The following is a 24,227-nucleotide window of genomic DNA, read 5'->3' on the forward strand; positions in this document are numbered from 1 at the left end:
ACATTGTACTTTTTGTAGTTGTATTTGGTTTTATGGTTTAATATGTGCGTGTGCGTGCGTGTGGTTGAGGAGACAGTACTGAAGCCTGATGTCTTCCAGTTCTTTTCCGCCTTCAGATCCTGCGGTGTGATTGGCTGTGCTGTGTGTCTGTCGTCGCCTGCAGGTAGCAGGTCCGTACATGAGCACAGGTGAAGCCTACCTGGGAAGCAGAAGCGAGGGGAGGGCTGTGGAATTACACTGTGGCTTCCAGCTTCAGTAGGGCACAGTTAGCATTAATAACTCTGTATGTGCTTGTAATCCATAATTCTGAAGAAGATTTGTTTATGCAGTAATTTTAATGGCAGCGAGCGTAGGACTGGCCATGAATCCGCCCCATACAACAGACGAAAGGGCAGTTTTCACGCAGCTCAAGCCGGTGAGGTTGTCGGGAGCAGACGGCGCAGAGGAGGCGTCCGTGTTTGACGACGTCAAACCCGGGGTGAGCCACTGAGCAGGGCCGGGCTCCCGGTGAGCCGGAGGTTCGGCCTGTTGAACTGCTTTTGTTTTTTAATGTTGACGTTTTGACTGTTTTAACAAGGTTTTTAGGTTCACGACAACAGGGCTGCAGGGACGGCCTCAGTCAAAATAAAAGGGAGTTGTGAGGATAAACAAAGCTGCTAATAGCTATTTCATTACCGTTGAGCTGGATGTTTTAATATTAATCATGTTGGTTTGACATGTGGGAAGAAGCAGTTTAACTGTAAAAACAGGCCTGCAGACTGAAGTCCCACACGGACACATGTTAGAAAATGCAGGTGATGTTCACCTGTAAGCTGTGGTTGAGGCAGCTAGTGACAGTTTAGTAGCACTAATGTTTCCAGTCACACTTTATTTGTACATCTGTCATATAAGGAAGATTGATTTTAGTAAATTTAATGTAAAATTGCTATTAGTTCATACTGTTGTTAAGTTTTTTATTGATATATTAGCATAAATGATCACACAAAGCACTTACATTGCATTTATTGTACATAGGCTAATAATAGACTGAAAGGGTGATGCAGTCTGTCAGCATATTAAAAGGAAAGACCTCAGTATAGCTGGTATAATACACTTATTGCTTGGTTTGACCGTTTTGAGTAAATACACATAGATGAGGTTTGATCAGTGAGCAGCACAGCACACATTCCACTCGTTTCCGGCTGGTCATGGGATGTGATCACATCACTGAGAGCAACAGGTTGAGTTTTTAGATTGAGATTGGAGTTTGTTCTGCAGAATGTTATCACACGTCTTTGTAGATCTGTCTGTCCGAGATAAAGTCTGCGAATATTTGTCGCTCTGATGCTAGAAACATGTGCACATTTCAGGAAGTAACTTGTTGTGAGACTATGTAAACACGTCACCGTGTCTAAGAACAAACTAACAAAACAAAAACAAAACAACAAGTTCAGCAAAACAGTGTTCAATGACCACCTCACCACCTCTTTTATTAAACATGAACAACTGATCACAGCAGAGGCATGAGAGAGGCATTAAAGTTAAATGGCTGAGAATTGTACGTTGGCCCTCCGTGATCACAGCAGAATGCAAACAGAAATCGGACACCATTGTACTGTGGTGAGTCTGGCCTCCCGCCAGGTGTTTGGTAAACAGGGAGCAGACCTTAAGACCTGAGGCTAAAACTACCCTGCTCCTCCAAGGGTCCCACATGACCAGCAGTGCAAACCCACAATTTTTCTGATAGATGGATGATTGTCGTATAGTTGATGCTTCATGAGTTTTTTTTTTTTGTTTTTTGGGCTTTTTTTGTTGTTCTGTTGTTCCGATATTGGTGATGTGTACATAGATATGGCTCAGTCTGTCATATGTTCGCCTGCATGATCAGGCTTGGAACATGCAATGGTAGTAGTCACATGCTGGAGCTGTTTTGAACTTACTTTAATGGCATTGTTATCTGAACGTTGTAATTATAGAAGGTAACCAGCAGCAGTCAAATGTGTATTTTCAAGTGTGATTTCTTTTTACTTTATTACTTCAGTTTTTAATGTCACCCTGTATCAGGACAAGAGTGGACTGTGCATCTGGTTTGTTTCAGGGAAAAATTATATGGTCTCAGAACTGGTATTGGATTAAGAGTTACAAAATCTTGGATTATCAGTAATCTGTCTTGTTTTCTTTTGTGGCTAGCCACATGACCATACAACTAACATTTAAGGAGTATTGTTTTTCATTTTTTGTTTTTGTTCTGTCTACACCACTATACTGACTCAAACTATAAACTGTATGACCTTATTATGCCTGTTCATATCAACAAAGCTAAGTTGGTTAGTTTTTCTGTGCTTTTTTATTTAAGATTTTTTATTTTTGAAGATAAACACATGATGCCATTGCAGTCATGAACAGAAGTATTTTATAGCTTAAATGAACTCATTTGTGAGTTTGTGGAATTCCATGAATCACAATGTAATGCACACACAGCACAGGTTTTAACTGTCAACTATTAACTTGAGCCTCTTAAGACGCAACTTTTGTCATGTTTGCATGGGTATCTTAAGATGGTAAGCACAATTGCTTTACATGAAACATCTCGTATATTTTGATAGAAATACTGCAGTGTTTTATGTCACTTTTGTTACCTGCTTTTTCTCATTTTTTCATTGCTTCGTGTTATGCAAAACGTGACTTTGGCAAGAACAAAGAAGTCAGGTTAAGTGAAATAGTGACCCTTCAGGCAAATAAATGCCAACCGCAGCAGAGAAGGTTTACTTTATATGTACTCTTGTTTCATCAGGAAGGTGGTTGCAGTTGGTTTGTCAAACACATTCCACACAGATCATTTTGTCCTCCTGTTTGTGAGTTTCCTTCACCGTCTTTCTCTCTTATTGTCCACATCATCCTTTTTCTTTCCCCATCTATAATTTAGACAGGATTTCTGTCTCAGGCAAAGGACAACAGTATGTTCTGGGTTCAAAAGTCTTTTTTTTCTTTCTTTTTTCCTCTGAGACCTGTCTTTGTGTCATTATGTTGGTTTTAAAGAGAGGTTAACTCCAGTGTCGTGACAGCAGTATGTTGCCTGACCTGTCTGAGCAGGGCCCGCATCTGTGTAGGCTGCCTCGAGGCAAGAGAGTGGATGATAAAAAGCCGACCTCATGAGAAAGCCAGAGCAGCAGTGAAAGGCTGATGAAGCTCCTCAAACACTAGTCACAATGCAGGTTTTGAGTTATCAGCAATATTGTTGTTTTCGTTCTTTTTAGCAGTACTATTTACGTGTTTGTGTGTAAAAAAAAACAGTTTTCCAACTGCTGAGTAGTTTGTCAAAAACCTGTTGTGTAAATTCATTTACTAATCTTTTGCCTATATCTCTGGCAAGAGTTTTGGAATAGTTTTTAGTTGTAAACAGTCTATAAGAGTTTTTAGTAACGGTCTAAAATTTGATGTTTTAGCCTTATTAGTCAAATAAGATTTTGGTGGTTTTAATCAACTAAAGCGAAAGTTATTTTGGCCACTTTTCTGTCAATGATGTTATAATCTCATTTTTGTCCAGTATTTTTAATATTTATATCCTCTAAATTTTTGTCAACTTTGTTGTGTACAGTTAATGTGAGTTGCTTCTTATTAATGGTGGTGCAGCAGGTCAAGAAGACTTTTTAACAAATAGAGCACAAGACGTTACAGGCAGCAAAACCAAAACAATGACCTGAAAGACACTAAAATGCTCCATAGAGCCAAAGGAAACAGAGTTGGCTCTAGGCTTTTTCACTCTATAATAGTCAAACAATGCAGTATTTATATAAATACATTGATGAGTGCAGCTTTAAAAAAGGAATGGTAGATATTTCTCATGTGTAACTTCTCTGAGGCACTGGAGGACCTTCTACTTTTGGTATTTGAATCATTTTGGAATGGCTCAGAGAACCTCTGGCCACGGGGTATCCACATTGTTCCCTTTGTAGTTTAATGAATCAGTGACTGCTATGTTGTGCATCAAGCAAGCCGCACAGCCAGAGTTACCATTTGATAAACATAGCAGTTCCAATTAATCACAATGGCAATAAATCTGCCTGACAAGTTTGAAAATGTAAAACTACAGTCTGAGTTTTTAAAGAAGTCCAGGACATAACTTGGCTGGAGTGTTCAGACTGAATGTTAAGATATTTTACTTTATTTATACAATATTGAAAACTGAGACAATACAGTTATGTTTTGTCTTTACATTTGTTGGAAACAGTTCATGGTTTATTCTAGATTGAATCTGTTTATGTTCCTCAGTAGTAATGACAGAATAAGTAACTGATATGAAACCTGTTTCCAGATTCTTTGTGCATTATATCACTGAGATGTAGACGACAGGAGAAGTTACAGAGTAACTTCATCGTGTACAGATCAAGAGTAGGTCGCCAGTCATGCCTAATGATTCCTGAAGATCAATACGCAGATATGCCTTAAGCGTACTTCTTCCAAGGGTTTTCAGGATGTTTTGTACATCCTGGGATTGTACTGGGTGCCCATTGTGTTTGGGTTAGTGTGTTTGATGCTGCAGTTCTGTCCAGACTGACCCTCATCCCCACATTTTCCATCATGTCAGCCCCCATTTTGTGACTTCATTGTAGAGCCCCTTGTCTTTTTGCCTCTTGTTGCACACATTTTCCTACAGCTGAAGGATGAAATGATTTTGGTTTGACTAATGATTTGACTTCCAGGACAACACATGCACCTGATTTGCATCTGAGCAAGTGTCTGCTGACAACAAGTCTGAGCTCGCTAGAATACCACAATGATTGGTGAAGGAAAGTGTGCAGGAAAGAAAAGTTTAATGTTTTGCCCTTTCTTGGGGAGATTTTGACTTTTTTTGTGTTTATGTATTTAAAATTAATTATTGATTGGATTTAGTTGCAAAGTGTTATTTTCAGGCAAGCTTTCAGTTTTTAATTAGCAGTTTTGGTTGGTCTCTTGTTTGAAGATACTGACTTAGTAGTCATTTAGTTTTTCTTCTTCAGACTACATCACATCGACACATGACCCCAAATATAAAACAGGTCTTACCTGATGTATAAGTACAGCCATAAATCTGTTTCATGCAGAGCATCAGTTTACAAGCAGACAAACTCGAAACTAAGTAAAGATTAATTATTTGACTCATGCTGTTCTCTGCTCGGATTATTTAGTCTGCTGATGTCATCTGTTCCCATCGTGCCCGGCCATGTTTCTATTCCAGACAATCCACATCAGCAGACATATTCTATTGCTTTCAAATTCATGTGGTTTGGAAACTCATTTCTCAAGCTGCAAAATCTTTTTAATGACTTATTGTTTAACCTTCATTTGTCTGGAAAAACAGCTCTTGTAAATGAACACAAAACGTGAAATCATTTTGTGGATGTGTGTTGACATTACCAATGCAGAACACATCCGTCATCTTAAAAAGTGTCATATTGATTTTCTTCAAGTAGTGTGCAATTTCCACATATTTTGCATAAAGATTATCACTTATGCCATTGTACATGTATCATTTTCCACCTTACTCTTTGAAAGAGTATATGTAGTATAAAAATACCCAATCATTACGGGTATTATAGCATATATCAGACTATTGGATTAAAATCTGTTTTGTAAATGCACCATTAAGGTGTTATCCATGTAATTACACCACATCCATTTCCTATACCCACTTATTTCTATTTAGGGTCACGGGGACATGCTGGAGCCTATCCTAGCTATCTTCGAACAAAAAGCAGCGGTACACCCTGGACAGGTCGCCAGTCCCTTGCAATGAAATTACACTCTTTGATGATATTTTAATTTGGGTGTAAAGTAAGAACTATCTGTATTTTGGCTGTTCAGCAGTAACTCTTGTTCTTACTCGTCACTGTCCTGTAAAGCCAAAGAAAGCTTTCCTATCTCACCCTCCATAAGTGCCCATAAAATGTCACGTAGATCTCAAAGGTTCTGTTTTTGCTCTGATGACCCTGCCATAATTTGTGGTTTGTTGATTCACAGCCAGCAGACAAAGGGGCCCCAACACTATCAGTTCTTTGTGTTTTATGAAGATTCAAAAGCGAATAGCTACTTTTTCTCTGCATTCCTAGGAACCATAAAGGAAAACTGTTGTGCAGTTACAGACATTTCTTCTATAGTTTGCGGTCTTAGTCTTCTGGGGTCAGTAGAAATAGTGTGTGAAGATGAATCTTACATTATTTTGGACAATGCTGGCATTGGAATTTCACCTCATTCTGCAGTGAATGTCCTTATCACAGATATCTGACATTAAAGAAAGAATCAGTTCTGAGATATACATGTATAGATCCTTCCGCCAGATCATTTATTCATTCAGTAAGGAAGAGCCTTTTTCAGTTAGAAAAAAGTATTGAACGTTGGCTTTGTTCCTCAACATGGAAAAGTGGAAATTATGGCATTGGTGTTGTACATTTGTGAATATATTTGTTTTGGCCTGGCACCACAATGAGCATTGTTTGGTTAAATTTAGACTGTTGTGCAGTAACAAAGTACAGACATTTCAAAATACTGTCAGCTGCAGCCAACAGTAATATCATAAGATTGTGGTGTATTACAGTATCACGCAAGTTCTGAATCTCTGTTAGGGCACTAAAAGGAAAACAATGGCTGGAAGCAGAATGAGGAAAAACATTTGTTAAATGAATAACATTGTAAAACATTTTGTCTCTGCAACATTTGAAGATCCTTTAAGTATGGATGTCTTATTGGCCAGAAGAGTGGAAACTCCCACTCCATCCCATAAACCTGAACAGATCCGATAAGAGACTGTTATCAGGCAGAAGGATTCATAGCAGAGCAGTTGTGCATGTTCTCCAATTATTAACTGACTCAGGCTTGGCCTGAAGATATTCTTAAGAACATAAAATAGAAATATTGATAAGAAAATTGATCCTTTAACGTTCCACAACTTGAGCTGCTTCATGCTAACTTCACCATTCATACCACTGAAAATTTTTGCCTTAAAAGATATTCTTTGCATGTACATCCCAGAAAAAGAGTCTAAAGAGAGAAATTCCAGTAGCAGGAAAAGATGCAGACGAGAGCAGAGAGCAGCGATTAACGGCAGAAGAGATCAGCAGTAGGTCATGGCCAAGGGCACCCAAAGGTTAGAGTTGCCATCACCCCAGCAGCACAGAACCTTTCTGTGTTTTATCCTGAAAATCAGACAGGCACTTTCAGTGGAAAGGAAACTGAAAGGCTTTTTTTGTTTTCTTTTTTTCCATGGTAAATACCCAAGACTTCGATTTCACAGAGCACTCAGATTGCACAGATGACAAGTGGTGCGAGTTAACCAGCGATGAATGATAGACATCTATTAGCCCAGCAAACATGATTGGATAAACACACACATACATGGACACATATATACAGCGCACACACACAATCAAATTAAAGAAAACACATGACATGCAGGACACGCACAATACACATTTGTTCCTTTACAAATAAAGACAAGCATTTTAATAAAGAACACACACACACACAAATAAGACCAATAATAATAATCCTCAAATGTGTGTATGAAAATATATCAGCTGATTGTGTACAGATTGGATGTATTTGTGTGTTATAATGATTCTGGTGCTTGAAACTATGCTGCAGAATAAATTTTGAAACTGTCTTTCTCTTCTCCTATGTATCTTTGTACCTTTGTACCTGCTTTTAACGCAACCACAAGTACATCAGCACTTTGTTACGTCATTTGCCCCACATCAGTAGATTCAGTCCTGAACTCCACTGCAAGCTCTGTTTTTTGATTTCCCATTGGGAGTGCAGTACCTATAATTCAACTCCCATTGATAAGTGGTCTGGTGTGTCAGTGGTCAAAATGTAAAATGTAAAAATGCTGTAAATACTTTAATCACTGATCTCAGTAACCAGTGCTGAAATCATAAGTGGATTGATCTAATAATAATTATAATAATTAGTGAATTTTGTCAAATTTCTTAGGAACATGCATTTCTCTGAAAGGGGGTTTCTGTGCCGCTGCACGTTCAGCCATCACTTTCTGTCCTTTCTGATGTCTTCATCAGATTAGCTGTCCGCATTCGCATATCAGTATCACTTTCATAATTGGCTGCTCACTTTCTTCCCTCACATGGTTCTGTCCTTTTCTTTTGCTCTTTTGTTCATGCTCATTTCCTTATCCTATTTCTATTTTTTTTCTTTTTGCTCTCTCTGGGCTCTCCTCCCTACCTTCATCTTTTCTTCAGGACTGTGTATCTGTTGTCACTGTGAGGATCAAATTTGTCTGGCCGGTCTATTTTTACCCGACAGTGTTTAAGTTTTCGCTGTGCTTTCTCATGCCTTCTGCCTGTGTTTTGGTTTGGCTTTGTATTTTTTTCTTCGTCTCTTTCGTTATCCACCAAACCACTTCCATCGACCACACCCATGGTGGAACGCTGTACTTGTGTATTTGTGTGCCTGTGCATAGCTAAGTGTGTGCACCTGCATGCCTTTTATTTGTGTGCATTTGTGCATGCATATGTAGATTTGCCGTTTTTTCTATTGCACATATATTTATAGATTTGTACGGACTTGTTTGTGTTTGTGTTTGTGTGTGTGTGTGCGTGTGCGTGTGTGTGTGTGTGTGTGTGTGTGTGGTCTCTGCAGCAGAGATTCCTTACTTAACGGCTTGTGCACCTCTAAAGGAGTGACTGTCTGCTTCATAGACTCTGAATAGCACACACACAAACACACAGAGGAGTAAATGATTCAGATCAGATAATACCTTCTGCTTACACAGAGGAAAATGCCTGCGATTTATTTTTCTCAGTCAGCCATACAATCAGCCAGCCCAGTCTTGTTGGTTGAAAACGTTTCTGTCTGTTTTAACAAAGGCACTATTTCCACAGCTATCACATGAGTAGATCTCATTTGACTGACAGTTGTGTCTCCCTGGTGACATAAGAAAGCAACAATAACGGCCGCCCGATTCTGGTTTTTATGATGCTAAATTCAGTTTGGTGCATTGAAAAACTTGACTATCAACTTTAGACGAGTGCTAAAAGCACAAATGAAACACAAATACATGTATGTTTCATGTGAAATGAACAGTATTTTGGCAGGTCCATGTAGGATCCCACCATTCATAGTAAAAAGGGATGATTAAGAAAATAAGGATTTGATATCCTTATATAAATTTGCAATAAACCACAAAATGAAACTTTTGGCTGTTGTCTAGTTGGTATGCTTCCTGCATTCTAGTATGTGTAGTAACAGCTCTCATCTAAACATGGTTTTCTTAAGAAGGAAACACTCACTTTCAATTGGGCCAATAAGAAGAGATGCATCTGCTGCTATAAACAAGATGACTTATAATTTTCAGACAACATGTAGCCATGGAGTACAAATGACCAACTTTTATTCAGGAAGTCACAATATTAGAAATAGCAACAAATGCAGTGGATTAAAGTTGGAGACGGGTCTTTTACTAAGCTACTGAAAGTAGTTCTGACCATTTTATTTTAATAGAATAACAAATTTAAAGTTGTAGTCACAGGTCAGTCTCAGACTTCATGAGCATGTTGAGGATGTTATGAATGTTTTGTTTTCTCCCTTTCTTTTACACAGGTTATACAGAGTTCTATTGTACCTTATTGTAACCCTTGTGGTTTGACTGCATCTTTTTCTTTGTAAGTGAAATATAGAACACATTACTTCCAGTGTCCCAGTAGATTCCTGCAAAATGGGTGAAACTGGGGAAAGGTTTTAGGTGTGTGGGTAGTAGGTAGATTTTTTTTTAATATCATCTGCAAAACATTAACATCAATTCAACAGTTACCATGTCACTGAATAATACACCTCCAAGCAAACAGCAGGTGCTTACAAGTAAAATACATGGTACCCCTGGAGACAGCAGGAGTAGTGGGAGTAAAGCTGAATGTAGGTGAAATCCCTTGGTTCCTAATCCTGGTCCTGGCTGTTTGTCAGAACAGTGAGCTCCACTGGAAAACAGGAATGTGAGGTATGAAGAAGGGGAGGATGATGGAGGAGGACATTTTGGTACCAACCTCTTCAAATCTTTTCTTTTATCCTCTTTAAATTGCTTTAATTCCCCCACTATATGTATGTGAACTTTATTTGTTTCTACTGGGTGGAGCGGAGCTGTGTCACAGCCACCTTATCACTATCTTGAGCCCATTAATCTCACAAAATAACTACATTGGTTAAACCAATACTTTATCCATGTTGATTTAACACAATGACCATGCCAAACAGTAGCTCCTGCAGCAGCTGTTTCCAGTTTTGTCCGAACGCTTTTTAAAACCTTCAGTTGATCTTTTGATTCACGTTAAAATATTTTTACCCACAGGGAAGTAGTGATAGGCCACTCAAAGTCTCGCAGTTAAGCTAATTTTCCTGCACAGGTCTGGCCATATTTTGGTGTTTTTAGAACAGAACATTTTTTTTCTTAAAGTCGTCATTTTGCATCAACTAACAGGGGCTGAGAGTCATCAGAAGAGAAAGATGTCATTTCTAATATGCACAGTAACACAATGAATAGACCGAATGGCACTGCATCTGTGGAATAGGTGTGGTTTATGAGTTTGACCAGCCACAACTTGGACACATCACGGTGTTCATGATCTAGTTGGCTCAGTTGTGTTGTTTACATTGAAGTGTGCTGACATTGGACTGAGGATAGGTTTATGTTCCTGCTCTGGTGTTCAGGTATGATAGGACAGTTGGGAAATCACTGAGATCATAGTAAATTGCAGTTTTAAAAATGTTGAATTCTTCGTTTAACCTTCTCTGACCTTTCTTTCTTTTCAGACTCGGCTAGAGTTGGACAAATACTTCCCTCAGCTCAACAGTCCTCTCTTGAGTTCCTTGACTGACACTGGTGACAAGAAGTACAGACGAGACAGTGCTTCTGTAGTCGATGAGTACTTCTCAGAAGACAAACCTGCCACCCCTTACAGCCTTAACATCAATGTCATCCTTCCCAGCACCACTCACCTTCGCACAGGCCTCTATCGGCCTAACACCAAGACCCTCACGCCCCAGCAGATCAAGACAGAACCAGGGCTGGAGGTACCCTGCTCCAACCCCACAACCACCACTACCCAGGCCTTGCCAGACTTCACCTCTGTCTTCAGCGTGCCACCTGTTGTCAACAATGTTTTCATCAAACCTGACATGAGCTCTGGAGGAGTGGTCAATGTGACTGCAGGGTCCCAGCAGCAGCAGCCAAATTTGGACCCAGAACTTCACATCGGACCCCCAGCACCCCAGCCACAGGTCTATCACATGCCCATAACTAGCTGTGCTGACCTTACCATGACTCTGTCGCACACAAGCCCATCAGCGCATGGCTCCAGCAACAACAGGACCATGTTGAACCTCGGCAGCGTCACACTACCAACAAACAACAATTACATGATGGCAGAACACCAAGTGTCACAGCACCATGGTTACTACCAGGCCACAACCAATTCATCTCAGCACCCAGCACCCCACAGCCTACCCCCATCACCCCCAAACTCCCAGCCAGGGAGCCCAGATGGGCAGGTAGAGATGATCAGCTTAGCACCCCAGCCTCCGCCTCCTTACCAGCAGCGTCTGGGAGGGATCAAGGTGACAGGACTGTCTCCTCATGCCATGCTGATGACACATGGCCAGGGCGTCCTAACAGGTCCCAAATATAACAGACGGAACAACCCAGAGCTGGAAAAGAGAAGAATCCACTTTTGTGACTACCCAGGTGTGTCTCCTTTTCACTAAAACCTCAGAGGGATATGTTTGGCTCACAAAAACAGCGCAACAAGTAATTTACTCTCATATTAAACTATATAGTTTCAAAATTGTTTGACTCCTGGACTATTCCCTAAACAATACAAACTGAATTCTGGACAAACTTGCAGTTGGCATTGGCTTACTTGTCATGTTTTGAGAAAATCCCATGCCATGCCTTTTTCATCTAGAAGTATTTTGCAGTTAATTAACCAGTTAGCCAGTGTACAATTAGGTTTGTCATTCAGAGAGCGAAGTACTATATCTGTGTGATGCTCTTACAATTATTACCTTCCACAAACAATTGGAAACTGTTTTGATTGCCAAATATCCTGTTTGGCAAATGTGTGGAGTTGTCCTCGTTTTCCGCCTGTGTGTACCTCTCATTGGTTCCTGGATAAAGAACATATCAGTAAACAGCAAAAATTTTCTCCTGGATCACGTCTTTATGGCCATTGTCAACATTTCTGTTGTCAGCTTGGCTCAGGTCTCTAATTCTCTCTGTCACTGATTTTTTTTTTTTAGGCTGCACCAAAGTTTACACAAAGAGCTCTCATCTGAAGGCACACCAAAGAACACACACAGGTAAGAAAGTCTTCTTTGTGGGTTAACTTGAAATACTCTCTGATTATAAAGTTCACTTAGATACAGCCATAACAAAGTTATGTTTGATTGCACACTAGTCAGCTGGTAGCCGTGCAGCTGTTAAAAGAGCCACTGTTATGATCAGTCTGGCAGACTTTAGTTGTGTAAAGACTTTAGACTTTAACTAAAGTAATGCACCATTTAACATGCTAGAAAATAATCAGTTCTGATTTACCAAAAGCTGCCGCACATTTCTGTATACAGGTTCAGTCACAGACCAATAAGCTTCTTACCCAAAATTATAAAAAATACAAATTTATATTTTATAATATGGAGGAAGATCAGGTGCTGCAGGTGCAATGTAAGTTCTGATTCTGGTTCTGGTTTTGCTTGTGTGTGAAATTCTGTTTTGGCAGAAGTGTGGTGAGTTGTATTTGTAGTATTGCCTAGAAAAAGACATGGTTTTGTGGAGGTGGTCTCTCAAATTTTCAAGATTGATGATAATCCTGAACTTCCTGAACTTATTCTGGTTTAAACAAGCAATAGTCCAATCACAATATCACCTTTGTTGCTGTTAAGCTCAGAGTTTAGTTGGCTCCAGTTTATTTATTTGTGTACTGCATATTTTTTCAAATCACCAGTTTCGATCCACCCAGTAACTATAAAGGAGATGAACACAAAGAAAAGGAAGAACAACATAGAAGCAACATTAGTTTGCTTCATACTTTTTTTTTTTTTTTTTTTTTTTTTGCTCCACCATGTTTATACATGCTCGTGCCTGTCTTCATAGCTTCACCAGAAAGAGAACAAAGAAGGGAGGGAGGAGGAAAGGATGAAGGAAAGAGGAAAAAAAGAGAGGGAAGACATGCTGCTAAAATGAAGGCCAAACCAGTTACTCCTGCTTTTCAGTCCCTTTTCAGATGATGGAGGAGGAAGGTGGGGGGTTTGCAGAATGGGGGAGGGCTGGTTTCGATGCGTTTCCCTTGTGTAAGATGAACCCTGTGGATTCCCAGCAGCCTCAGAACTGGATCTTGGAGATTTACTCATGTAATTAATGCTGCAGAGCTCATTGAATATGAAAGCAGTGACAGACAGAAAAAGAGCACAAAACACGTGAAAGAATGTGCAAATAGAAAGAGATCAGTTCGTGGTCATAAATAGATAAGCTCAAACTTTATGGATCTTGTTGGGGAAGTTGGGTTGTTGCTCAAAAGTACAAACTGCACAAAAGACCAATAGACTATAAAATATGCAGTGAGAATAGTAAACAGAACAATTAGTACAAGGTTAGAGATGTTATACAAGTATGCTTATAGTCTCCTGTTAAGATCAAATTAAACTTTGCAGTGTTAAAGTAAATTGTCTTGTAGCTTGTACAGCATAACATGGTCAAATTGTGCATCTAACTTTAGAGGTAACAAAAGAACCAAAGATGAACAAACAACAACAACCAAAACTTTGTATTCTGCACACCACTTTCTCAATAGTTGAGTCATCTGTGGCTTCATATAACCACAGCTAGAAAATCATTTTGCATCTAAAGGACAACATTTTTGTCATTGTTTATGCTGGAATACAGATATGGCTGCTGAATGTGTCTTACAGTTTATTCGCTGGTCTAAAAACAATGGGCTGTTCTTTCTCAGATTGCTTTAACTAAAGCACTTAACGGAAAATTGATCACAAGAACAGCAACATTTAAAAGAAATCTGCAAAACAGTTGCATGATTGTGTGTTTCAGAAATATGTTCTTGGTGCCCTATTCTGATAACTATCTGATCATCCCCTTGGTCTTAACCTTTAGGATGGGAACTACTACCAAAAGGCATTTAAAGTCACCCAAGCCTTACTAACAGCCGAGTAACTCCATCTTGAAAGAAGCTACCGATACTTCTCATAGACATCAGGGGTCCCTTCAGCCTGCTGTGTTCACTGAAGAGCAGCCCAAATGAACCATGTAATAGACTACAATGTGCACTTGTGTGAAAAGTAAATAGCCTGGTTTTCATGTTCAGGTCACAGCGAATATTACCAACAGACTTGCGATCTTGTAATAGAACACTTGCCCGGTCTTGTTTTACATTCAGTTGATGACTCATGAGTTGAGCATGTAAAGAAACATTGGGCTGGCTGTCATAAAATGTAGGAAGTGCCCCAGGCAAATCAAACAAAATTAACAAAATCTTAACCAGAGTATAGACAAAATATAGATGTTAAGCCTACGTACTGCTTCTATTAATTGTCCTTAGTTTTTTTTAGAAATATGGCAATGTAGACAGATCCTCTTCTTCTCTGTTTGTTAGTTTAAACTCATTCATCTCCTGTCTCTAAAAGCTCAACAGCTCACACTGCTTCACAGATCCGTAGACCATACACACAAATCAGTGTACCTGTAGAGTTTTGGGCTCAATTGCTAAAAATCTAATTGCTAAACTTATTTTTGTGACATACAGTACAAAGTAAAGATACATCAAATTACCGGTAGTCTAATTTGGCTCACTCATCAGTTTAGGAACCAGACACATTATGTTAAACTAAATTAAGAAATTATCTTCAACTCTAGACTTGAGTTTTGATGCTTTATCTTCTCCAGAACTGACTAATGCAGCTCCCTGTTTGCCAACTTGAGTGGTAAAGCCTGTTCACACCTACAACACATACAGAAAGCTGCAGCCAGTGCGGTCTCCATAGTAAATATAAAAGATAACATAAGCCTCATTATATACTCTTTTCATTGGCGGCCAGTTGAGTTTAAGGTTCTATTTTTTGTCTTGCTCCTGTGTGTTTGTGCCCTTGTTTACATTGGATAGACAGTGATTGACAGACTTGCTGATAAAATACGATCTTTGTGTAGTCACTGGAGTCTAATTATGGGGTTTAAAGGTTAAAATAGACACTGACATTTTTGTAAGGGACATATTTTCACATCATTCTTCTCTTATCTCTTTCTAGTTTACACCAGAGATCTGTGAGTTTGTCATAATGTGATTAATTCTGATTAAACTATGTACCTTTGATTACTCATTAACCCCAATACACAGTATGTGTTCAGGTATCTATGTTTTCTGTTCTACAAGTTGCATTGACACTTGTTTGACTATGTCGGCACAGAATCTTTAATGTGTGCTGACATTTCACATCCCACATTTGTCTGTTTCAGTTCAGTGAACATTACATATGAGTTGTTTTTTCTTACTCATTTTTTCTTTCGTTGTTTTTCCTTGAGATGATAAGATCAGGAAGTTGTGTAGGTGTGTGGGTGTGTGTCAGCAGGATGATATCATAGAATATGCTATGAATCTTTCATTTCTTTTTTTTTTTTTTTTACCTAATGCACATCCTATCTTGCAAACTACTCTTTAAGTGTTGATATGTACTAATCCCCATTATAGAGTAGCCATCATTAGCTTTCATTGCAGGTATGTGTCAAGTTGCTTGTCTTGGTCAGGGGCAAATGGCAACAAGACGAAGCGTCATTCGTGTGCAGTTTGTACTTTCTTCAGGTTGCTTTCCTCCCTAAGGTCAGACACACGCAGTTGAATTGACTAGGAATCTTTAAATTAATATAAATAATTGATATAGTGATAAATACATATTAGACCTGTGACCTGCTTAGTGTGTACCTTTCCTCTCACCTAGTGCATGCTGAGACTGGCTCATGACTGAGCTTAAGGTGAAGTTGCCTTACGCTAAAATCCTAGATACTAGAATAAATGATAAATGATAACATTAAATTATGTGTTTCTCATTATTACTCACTTCAAACAGAGTGTTTCTCCATAATGCAAATTTGTCTTTTTCATACTACATTTTGTTGGTAGTTTGTGTAGTTTGTCGGTGACATTTTGAAAATAGGACCTGTGATGCAGTGTTTTTAGACAAAGATCAATACCAGCTTTAATGTTATTGCTGGAAAGAGCAGCTATTGTGCCATTTGACCGAGGCATGAACTGTCTGGGAATTGTTGATGTGCAAGTTCATTACTATCTGTGGTCATTGGCAGCTCTTCTGTCCTAACAGTTCGTCCCTGTCTGTCCCAGTGGTCAAGGGGTATCAAGCTCGACCATCACCTCAGCAGCCATTAAAGGCTTTGCAAGTTGACTTTTGTAATTTTGTTAGTATGTGTATATGTATGTTTGTACAGAGTAAAGAGTGTGTAAAGAGTAGAGTTCTATCAGCCTGATTAGGGAACCCTCCAGCCCTCTTCACAAACACTGAGCTGATAAAGCTAAGAGGTCCACAAAGAGTTTATGGGCGTTCTGGAAAGCCTTAGCGTGTTTGCTCTTTGACTCAGGCAGAGATGGTTATAAAATGGTATTATTGCAGTCCCAGTATGTGTATTGGTCTGTGTATAGTCATTTATGGCATGAATGGTTTGAAATATAAGAAATAAAATTGTATGTTCAAATCTGTCGTCTCTTCAGTTTTAGGTGTTTTATTCTTTTCTTGTCAGTACAGTTGCAGTAGTGATGGATAATTATTGTGGCTGGAAATATTTTGATATAACTACTGTAATTTCACTATAATTTTGACCATTGCACCATTACTGTCAGGAAATGACTCATTCTGAGTAAGACCTTTAGTGACTCAACACGACTCGAATCGACTCGGTTTTTTGGGTTTTCCATTTGGGGATAATACCTGGTAGCAGGTACTTTTTTAGTACCTCCTTGGCTGTGGTTCCAAGCGAGCCGAGCCGATACTACAATGTGACGTCATCAGACTACAGGCCACTGATTGGCTAAGGAGTGACATCACTAGAAGAGTCATGAGTGCAACATCCAACCGCATCCGACACAAGAATCAAACCTGCCATTTTTAAAAACTGGCAACAGCGACCAGTGATCTATACAGTATGTCACTTATAACATACAGGAGCTTGTTTGTCCCAAAATGACTGATGTATTGTAGCAGTTACACTGAGTGTGGTTTGTGGTGTTTGCGTGTTCGGGACTGTGTGTTTGCTCATTATATAATTTATGGTGTGTTCATTTGTGTATGTGTGTGTTTGTGAGAGTTAGTTTGGCAGTTTCTAATCAGCCACCTGATCAAACAGCCTCTGTCTGTCATGTACAAAAGTGTGTAAAGGCTTTTGAGCACTGATGCCTTTTAGTTTTAAAGGTGAGCCATGGTGAACTGACATGTTATGTGATGAGCACACACATTAAAATAAGCTGCGTTTCCCACAGATCACAATCAGACATTTAGCCGTGGATCAAAGGAGATAACTTACATTAGCAGCAGCTCGCTTTAAATACTTTTTACAACAATGAAGAAAAGCTGTGTATGTATTTACTATTACTTATTTTGGTTTCATTATTGTTTGAGATTCATTCAAGATGCAGTATTTTTAATTTACTAAAAATAAAAGAGTGGGAAGATTTTTTATTAGTGTTGTGAAAAGGTTTTTTGTCTCAGTCTCCCCAAAACCTAATGGTCTTCGTAAGAATAAAGGACAATGAAAGCATGTGAGGATGGGTGGTGGACTAGGTGCTCACCTGACCTTTTGGCAGCTTGTTTAGGAATATATACTAGTCAAGTGTGTTTGTTCTGTGTGCATGTGTCGTATTTCACCGGACTGTTTGCTAGCCCTCGAAGATAATATGTCTGTGCTTTTGACCCCGACACCGCAACTATAGAGCAAAAACCAAACACACCTGCGGCTCGAGAGCCTCAACCTTTTATATGGAGGCATTAGTACTCCACCTCTACACACACATTAAGAGCAGTTAACTCTAGAAACAGGATATTATACAGACTGGAGGTAGGACTGCTTCTGAGCTTCTGCTGGGGTTTAGTTGCTATTGGGATAAAATAACTTCCCAGATTTTAACCTGTAAAAAAGATCCATGATCCATGGTACTCAAAACATGTTGAGAGGCCGTTATCATGCTTATAATCCTAAAAACAACATGTGTTTATCCAAAAACATGTGAAATATATCATTTTTAACTTATAGCCATCTAAAAGGAATTTGTAAACGGTTGCTGGACTCTTGAGATAGTTTTGCAAAAGTATCGTTTCAAAAGGCTCCTTAACAATGCATTTCTGTTTATTCTTTTTTTCTTTCTTTCTTTTTGTCACCTGTTTGCCCATGTGCTCTTTGGACCTCGTCTAATGCCTGTCAACACATGATTCATGGTCAATAGCAGAAGCTATCTAATCAGCACTAATGGGGCCAACGTTGGTAATGAGCACTTGATGACCAAAAGGGCTAAAGACAGCCACACTCCCTCCACACTAACTGATATAAGAATTTCTTCAAGCATTTGCAGTCAAGTACATAAGTTTTGTTTCAATATAAATCTAGAAAATCGTTTTCATTTAGTCAGGCAAAGACTACAACACTTCAAAATTTAAGAAGATGAACAATGAGCAAACATTACAAACAAACCCAAAACAAAACAAAAAAACAGACGATTCTAAAAACTAACTTTCATTTCTTGGATGAACCAATGACCTGTTGATAAAATGGTGTCATAAACTTTCAGATACATGTTTTCCAGAAACAAATAAACAAGCATGGACTTGAACATGTTTACTTTTGCCCCTGAGAGTACTAAACCACAGATTGAGGAATCTGGCTTCAGGAGAGTTGTATTCATTTAGTTATCTCTGTTTCAGTTTTTTGTGCTCATTCCCTGACATTAATTTCCACCTCAACTATGGAAGATGACATTTTTTTTTCTGCTGTATACATAGCAGCCTATTCAAGAGACCGTTTTCTCTTTGTTGATGATTAGCTCACTGTTTGACAATAGCAACGTTTTAGTACAGCAGACAAATGTCAGTGGTTGGGTGGAGTAGGGTTAGTGTCATGTCAGATTTGTTTTTGTCGTCGTTCCTGAGTGCTTTGAATTCCTCTATCAAAAACCATCTTATAATTAGAGTACATTATAATTGAATTGGGCCTCGTTTTTAAAGGTCCACCAGTCATTTTTTATATACCATTGAGGTTTTTTCTCCACATTACATTTAAATTCAGCATATCTAAACATAAAAAAAACTCGTGAGTTTCTTTTAGGTCTCATAAATAGGATATACGCTTCTCTTTCCTAATCAAACATTTGCCAGTTTTTTAAAGTTGTGTATTGCGTACACCTATGTTTGCTAGCTTGCAGTGTGAAGGGACCCACTCATCAGACACAACTCGATAGTGTTACAAGTTGTTAAAAACTACACAGTGTGCCTGAAGAAGTTTTAGCTGCCATAATTTGTAACAATTACTGTTAGCATGTCTTCATCTAACCGATGGGGCTGTTGAACTGCACTCATTATTAGTTAAAAGGACTTGTTAAGCAAGTTTACACTTGGCTCTGCTCACCATTTTTCCACATACAGGCAGAAAAATGCAAATTGCCAGGACAATGAATTAATAACTTCACAAGTGTTCAGTTGTTGGGAACATATCAGTCACAGGTCGGCTTATTATGCCTGTGATTATCAGAGAGAAAAAACTACAGGCAGGCTGAGGAGCTGAAAAATAAGCACATTTTCCTATAAGAGTTTCCACATGATTTAGGTGTAACCTACCATAAAATGCATGTTTTGGGTTGATTTACCTGGGGCATACACACACTAATGTAACACTTTAATTTGCTACAAACTCAAAAAAGCCTCATGAGTCTCATTTACTACACCAACACACACACACACACACAGACACACACACACACGGTCCAATAATGACAAATGTAACTATAAATAAAGGTGTGTCAGTTACCACTACTTTTACAACAAAGTGTGCTATGTTGCTGACTCCTCTCCTCCTCCCTCTTCGCAGGTGAGAAGCCATACCGTTGTACATGGGATAACTGCGACTGGCGTTTTGCCCGGTCAGATGAGCTCACCAGACACTATCGGAAACATACTGGGGCTAAACCTTTCAAGTGCATCGCATGCAGCCGCTGCTTCTCGCGCTCTGACCACTTGGCCCTGCACATGAAGCGTCACCAGAATTAATACAACCCTGTATATACACACAACATATAACACATTTACTCAGAAATACAACAATACCAATACATGACAACCAAGAAACCTAATTGCAAGAAATTATATCTGACAGTACCAAAATCATCTCTGTGAACCCATGATTTTTCTAATACTACATGCTAACATAATACTAGCAGTCATCTAACAGTATCCTAAGAAGGATAAATGATCTTTTTGCAATGAAAAATTACAACGACAGGTACTCCAACAAACAGACAAAGATCTTGCATTGGCAGATGGGAAGCCGGTGAGGGATCACATCCTTGTTGCTGAACCTATTTCTCAGTCAGGGCTCCTGCTCAGTGGTTTGATCAGAGGGAGATAGAGTGAGCTGTCCATACACTTTATGATCTCCTGATGACGCTCGTCTCTGGCAGGTGAAAAGAAGAAGACTGTGTGTTAAAGGAGCTTCCACAAGCTAACAGGAAGTACACACAAAGTGGGAACTGGAATAGAAAAAAGGAAAAAATAAAAAGCAAAAAGACATAGAAGGCAAATTATCTACCAGGATCTCAGAGATGATTTTGGTGTCTGTTCTCACCACTGAACGGATTTAAAACACACACTTGTTCAGCATCTATAAACAATCAATACATACACATCTACACACACACGATATACATCATCAGAACTGTGGTGTCAGGCTTCTGTCGTGGACATGAACAACACATCATGAGCTGTTTGTGTACAACAATTCTGCTGCCAACTTCAAAATCAACTATCATTTTGAGGTGTGAACTTTAAAGAAAAGGTGGGAAGGTGTTTCCCTGGTCCCTGCCTCTGTAAATATTTGTTTATATATGTGTGTCTGAGAATTCAATGAATGTATTGAGATTTATACTTGACATTTTTTTTATATTGAATGTTAATATGGGTAATATGCCATGTTGAAACTTCCTTGTGATGTAATCTCCATTTAATGGCCTAAGAGTAAACAAATCAACAGGCACAATCACAGAACCCTCTATGGAAAAGTTAATAAATGCCTTGTTGTACCTGTTTCGGCACAGGTAATACCTGTCGAGCTCAGCGAGCAGAGCAGTTTGCCAATGTTTGTATCCATGACATTACCTGTTGCCATGGTAACCAAGCTCCTTTGATGGTGGTTTGCTTACAGTTTCTTTTCAGAACAGTTTTTTCTCCACTTTTTTTTCTGCCTGAATTTGCTCAACACTTCATCTCCGGAATGACATTAATGGGTGGAGATAGCTCTTATATAATCATTCATTGTTCTAATGTGCTGAGCGCCTGGTGAATTACACTCCCATGAATCCCAGAGTTGGTCTTATTAATTGGATGAACGACAGGATAATGTTCACTTGATTGCACAATATCTTTTCCGCCAGCTCAGTGGTGTAGTTTTCATACTCGCTAACAACAGGAATTACAAGAGGCAACAAACTGGGAAAATATTCTTGTATTCCTGATTACAGCTTTGAAACAAGAGCGGATTATACTGTTGATTTTAACCTTCACATGGTAAAAAACATTCCAGCTTTTGGACAAAAAGAACAGCAAACCAATGCAAACCAATGCACACGAACTTTAAATGTCTTCCAAATAAGCTTGTATATTGATCAATAACATTAGTTGAAAGATTTTATGTGTCCCCTCCATCCAGATGCAGTGAATGCATTCTCTGCATGGCAGTGAGCTACGGCTTATTTATGAATGGGAAGCATTTATTTTAGCAGTCAGCTGAGACAGCCAAACCTAAACCAATTGAACTGAATGTTGATGCTGTACCCACAACTGATCTCACCCTTACACTTCACCAGGGAATGTTTTCTTTTGTCTTCTCTTCATTTTTAGCACTTTGCTGTGAGTAAGATTATTGTGATAACACAAGATGTGTTGCCCCGGTAACGCATACAAAGGTACATGTTAAGAGAACAAAATGGTTTTGTCATTAGTGTCATGTATAGAAATGTCTCCAAGAGAATATGAATTGTTGAATTGATTCAGAATATCATGAAGCAACTCCTTGTGACTCACTCGTTATTCATAACCTGCTTATTCATGTTTAGCGGCCACTTCTCCACGTGAGCTTTTCAGTTAGATCAGTTCTACACCTGCTGACCTGTGCCACCTTTAGGAAAGGAAAGCAATAACATCAGCAAGTCAGATCTGCAGCTGTAGATATTGTTTGTTGATCTTGCCTCCATCTTGCAAAGAACATTGTAATTACTGCAGTTGTGAGGATGTTAGTCCCTTTATTGAAAACAGTTGTGCCACCTACAGGCAACGGATGTTAAAGCCAAATTATTAATCTCAGCTGTTTTCTTTTAATATTTAACAACAAAATGATGAGTAGAAATTAAAAAATTAGTTACCAGTTAGGCCTAAGAACAGTTGTAGCTGAAAAGAAAAAAAGGTTTTGCATTTTTCCAAATGAATTTATAAGTTACAATCTATATTTTTGAAGACTGCCAGAAATCTACCATGGCATTACTCTGTACTTACTTTGCTAAAACAAAAGCTGTGCACAGATGAGCAGTTTTGAAGTGCTGCTGCTTTTTTTGCCTGTAGAGGGCACAGTTTGGGCTGGGATTGCTGGTCTGAAACTTCTCACTCTGCAGCATGATGATATTGGTATCAAAACCACTGTGCCTCTGTTTTTTAAAAACCTCAAACTTTATGAACCCATACAACATTATGGCAGTTTTCTAACAATAAGAAGTGGTACCCCAAGGAGGTTAAAACAAGCAAGAAGCTTTGATTGACCCAGGTCTGTCCGATGTGTGTTTACTTAGGGGAAACACGTGTTATTTCAACACTATGATTGTCAGGATACAAGTTCTCCTGTCTCTCTTACGGAGGGAGCACTGACCACCCACTGTGTACATAACTGTAGTTTTAGTTTCAGCAGAAGACTTTGTAAATATTTGTTTGGTTTTATTTCTTATTATAATATTAATATTTTTCCTTTTGAAAAAATGGGATTTTAGATCGGTTTTATGTAAATTCTTGTTTAATTTTCTTTTTTACACTGTGTATGTCTGGCAAATATCAATTTGTGTACAAATTAAGAACAGTTTCTTTTGTTTTTTGTTTGTGAATGCCACAACAAAATAATAAACAGATTCATAAAATAATGCTGGTTCAGTTTCTTCGTTTTTTGATCTTTCGACACATTTTGACAAATTTTTCAATGAAAGTGTTTAATAATGGAGCACACGACTGTGGGTATAAGTTGAAAAACACAGAGAACAAGCTAACAGGATGGATTTATGTTTCCAAACACTCCATGTCTTCAGGTGGAGACTCTGTTAAGATAATTAACCACAACATAACTCATGTCAGTTCTGACATAATGTTTCTGGCTGAACCTGAAAATACCGTGCTTGGTATGTGAACTCTTTCACTGAGATTAAAGTAAACCTTATGCAGTTAGTGTTTATTGCCTTCACAAAACTTTCTAACCTGGAGGGACATCTCAAACCTTTGACCAGTGATCAAGTTTCTTGGTCCATGTGACTTCTGTTTCGAGTTCATAGGTTGCTGAGAATTTAAATGACTCAACAAAAAGTATTTAGTAAACTCGACGAAGACATTTTGATGCCTAAACCTAACGAAGAAGTTTTAATGCCTAAATATAACCCAGTAGTTGTCCTGCTTAAATGTACGTAATGTATGTAATGACGATGATAAAGATCTGTAGGATGAAAACAACCCACTGAACCTTCCAGTAGGTTCCAGTGGGTGAGTAGGGACCTACTGACCCATAACTACAGTCTGAAGGGAAGCCCAAACAGGCTACTGAATAGCATGACAACAATCCATACGGGTGGGCAGGAACTTTGCTGATAACATCCATGAGGCAATAACAGACACAGCCTCAAAAACAGAGAAAACAGTTAATCGTTCCTCTGCATGAACTTCTCTGCTCCGTTATGGCTTTGCCCATTCAACAT

At 38.8% G+C, this 24,227-nt stretch overlaps 1 protein-coding gene across 1 annotated transcript; it reads left to right on the plus strand.

The window, feature by feature from the left end:
* The first annotated feature begins 211 nt into the window (after nucleotides 1-211).
* On the plus strand, nucleotides 212-23,408 carry klf5l (Kruppel like factor 5 like). The gene is made up of 4 exons (XM_026329175.1): nucleotides 212-478; nucleotides 10,774-11,704; nucleotides 12,259-12,318; nucleotides 20,102-23,408. Exons 1-4 carry the CDS (start codon nucleotides 338-340, stop codon nucleotides 20,278-20,280), a joined length of 1,311 nt encoding a protein of 436 aa, XP_026184960.1. The 5' UTR covers nucleotides 212-337; the 3' UTR covers nucleotides 20,281-23,408.
* Nucleotides 23,409-24,227: the final 819 nt, after the last annotated feature.

This window comes from Mastacembelus armatus, chromosome 14, assembly GCF_900324485.2.
Source record: "Mastacembelus armatus chromosome 14, fMasArm1.2, whole genome shotgun sequence".
NCBI classification, from domain to species: Eukaryota; Metazoa; Chordata; class Actinopteri; order Synbranchiformes; family Mastacembelidae; genus Mastacembelus; species Mastacembelus armatus.

What these genes read in the sequence shown, in the direction of transcription:
- klf5l (XM_026329175.1), top strand. Translation starts at nt 338, where the DNA reads ATGGCAGCGAGCGTAGGACTGGCCATGAATCCGCCCCATACAACAGAC. An exon ending in CCACTTTTGTGACTACCCAG is followed by an intron (nt 11,705 to 12,258) that starts GTGTGTCTCCTT and finishes TTTTTTTTTTAG; the next exon opens with GCTGCACCAAAGTTTACACA. An exon ending in ACACCAAAGAACACACACAG is followed by an intron (nt 12,319 to 20,101) that starts GTAAGAAAGTCT and finishes CCCTCTTCGCAG; the next exon opens with GTGAGAAGCCATACCGTTGT.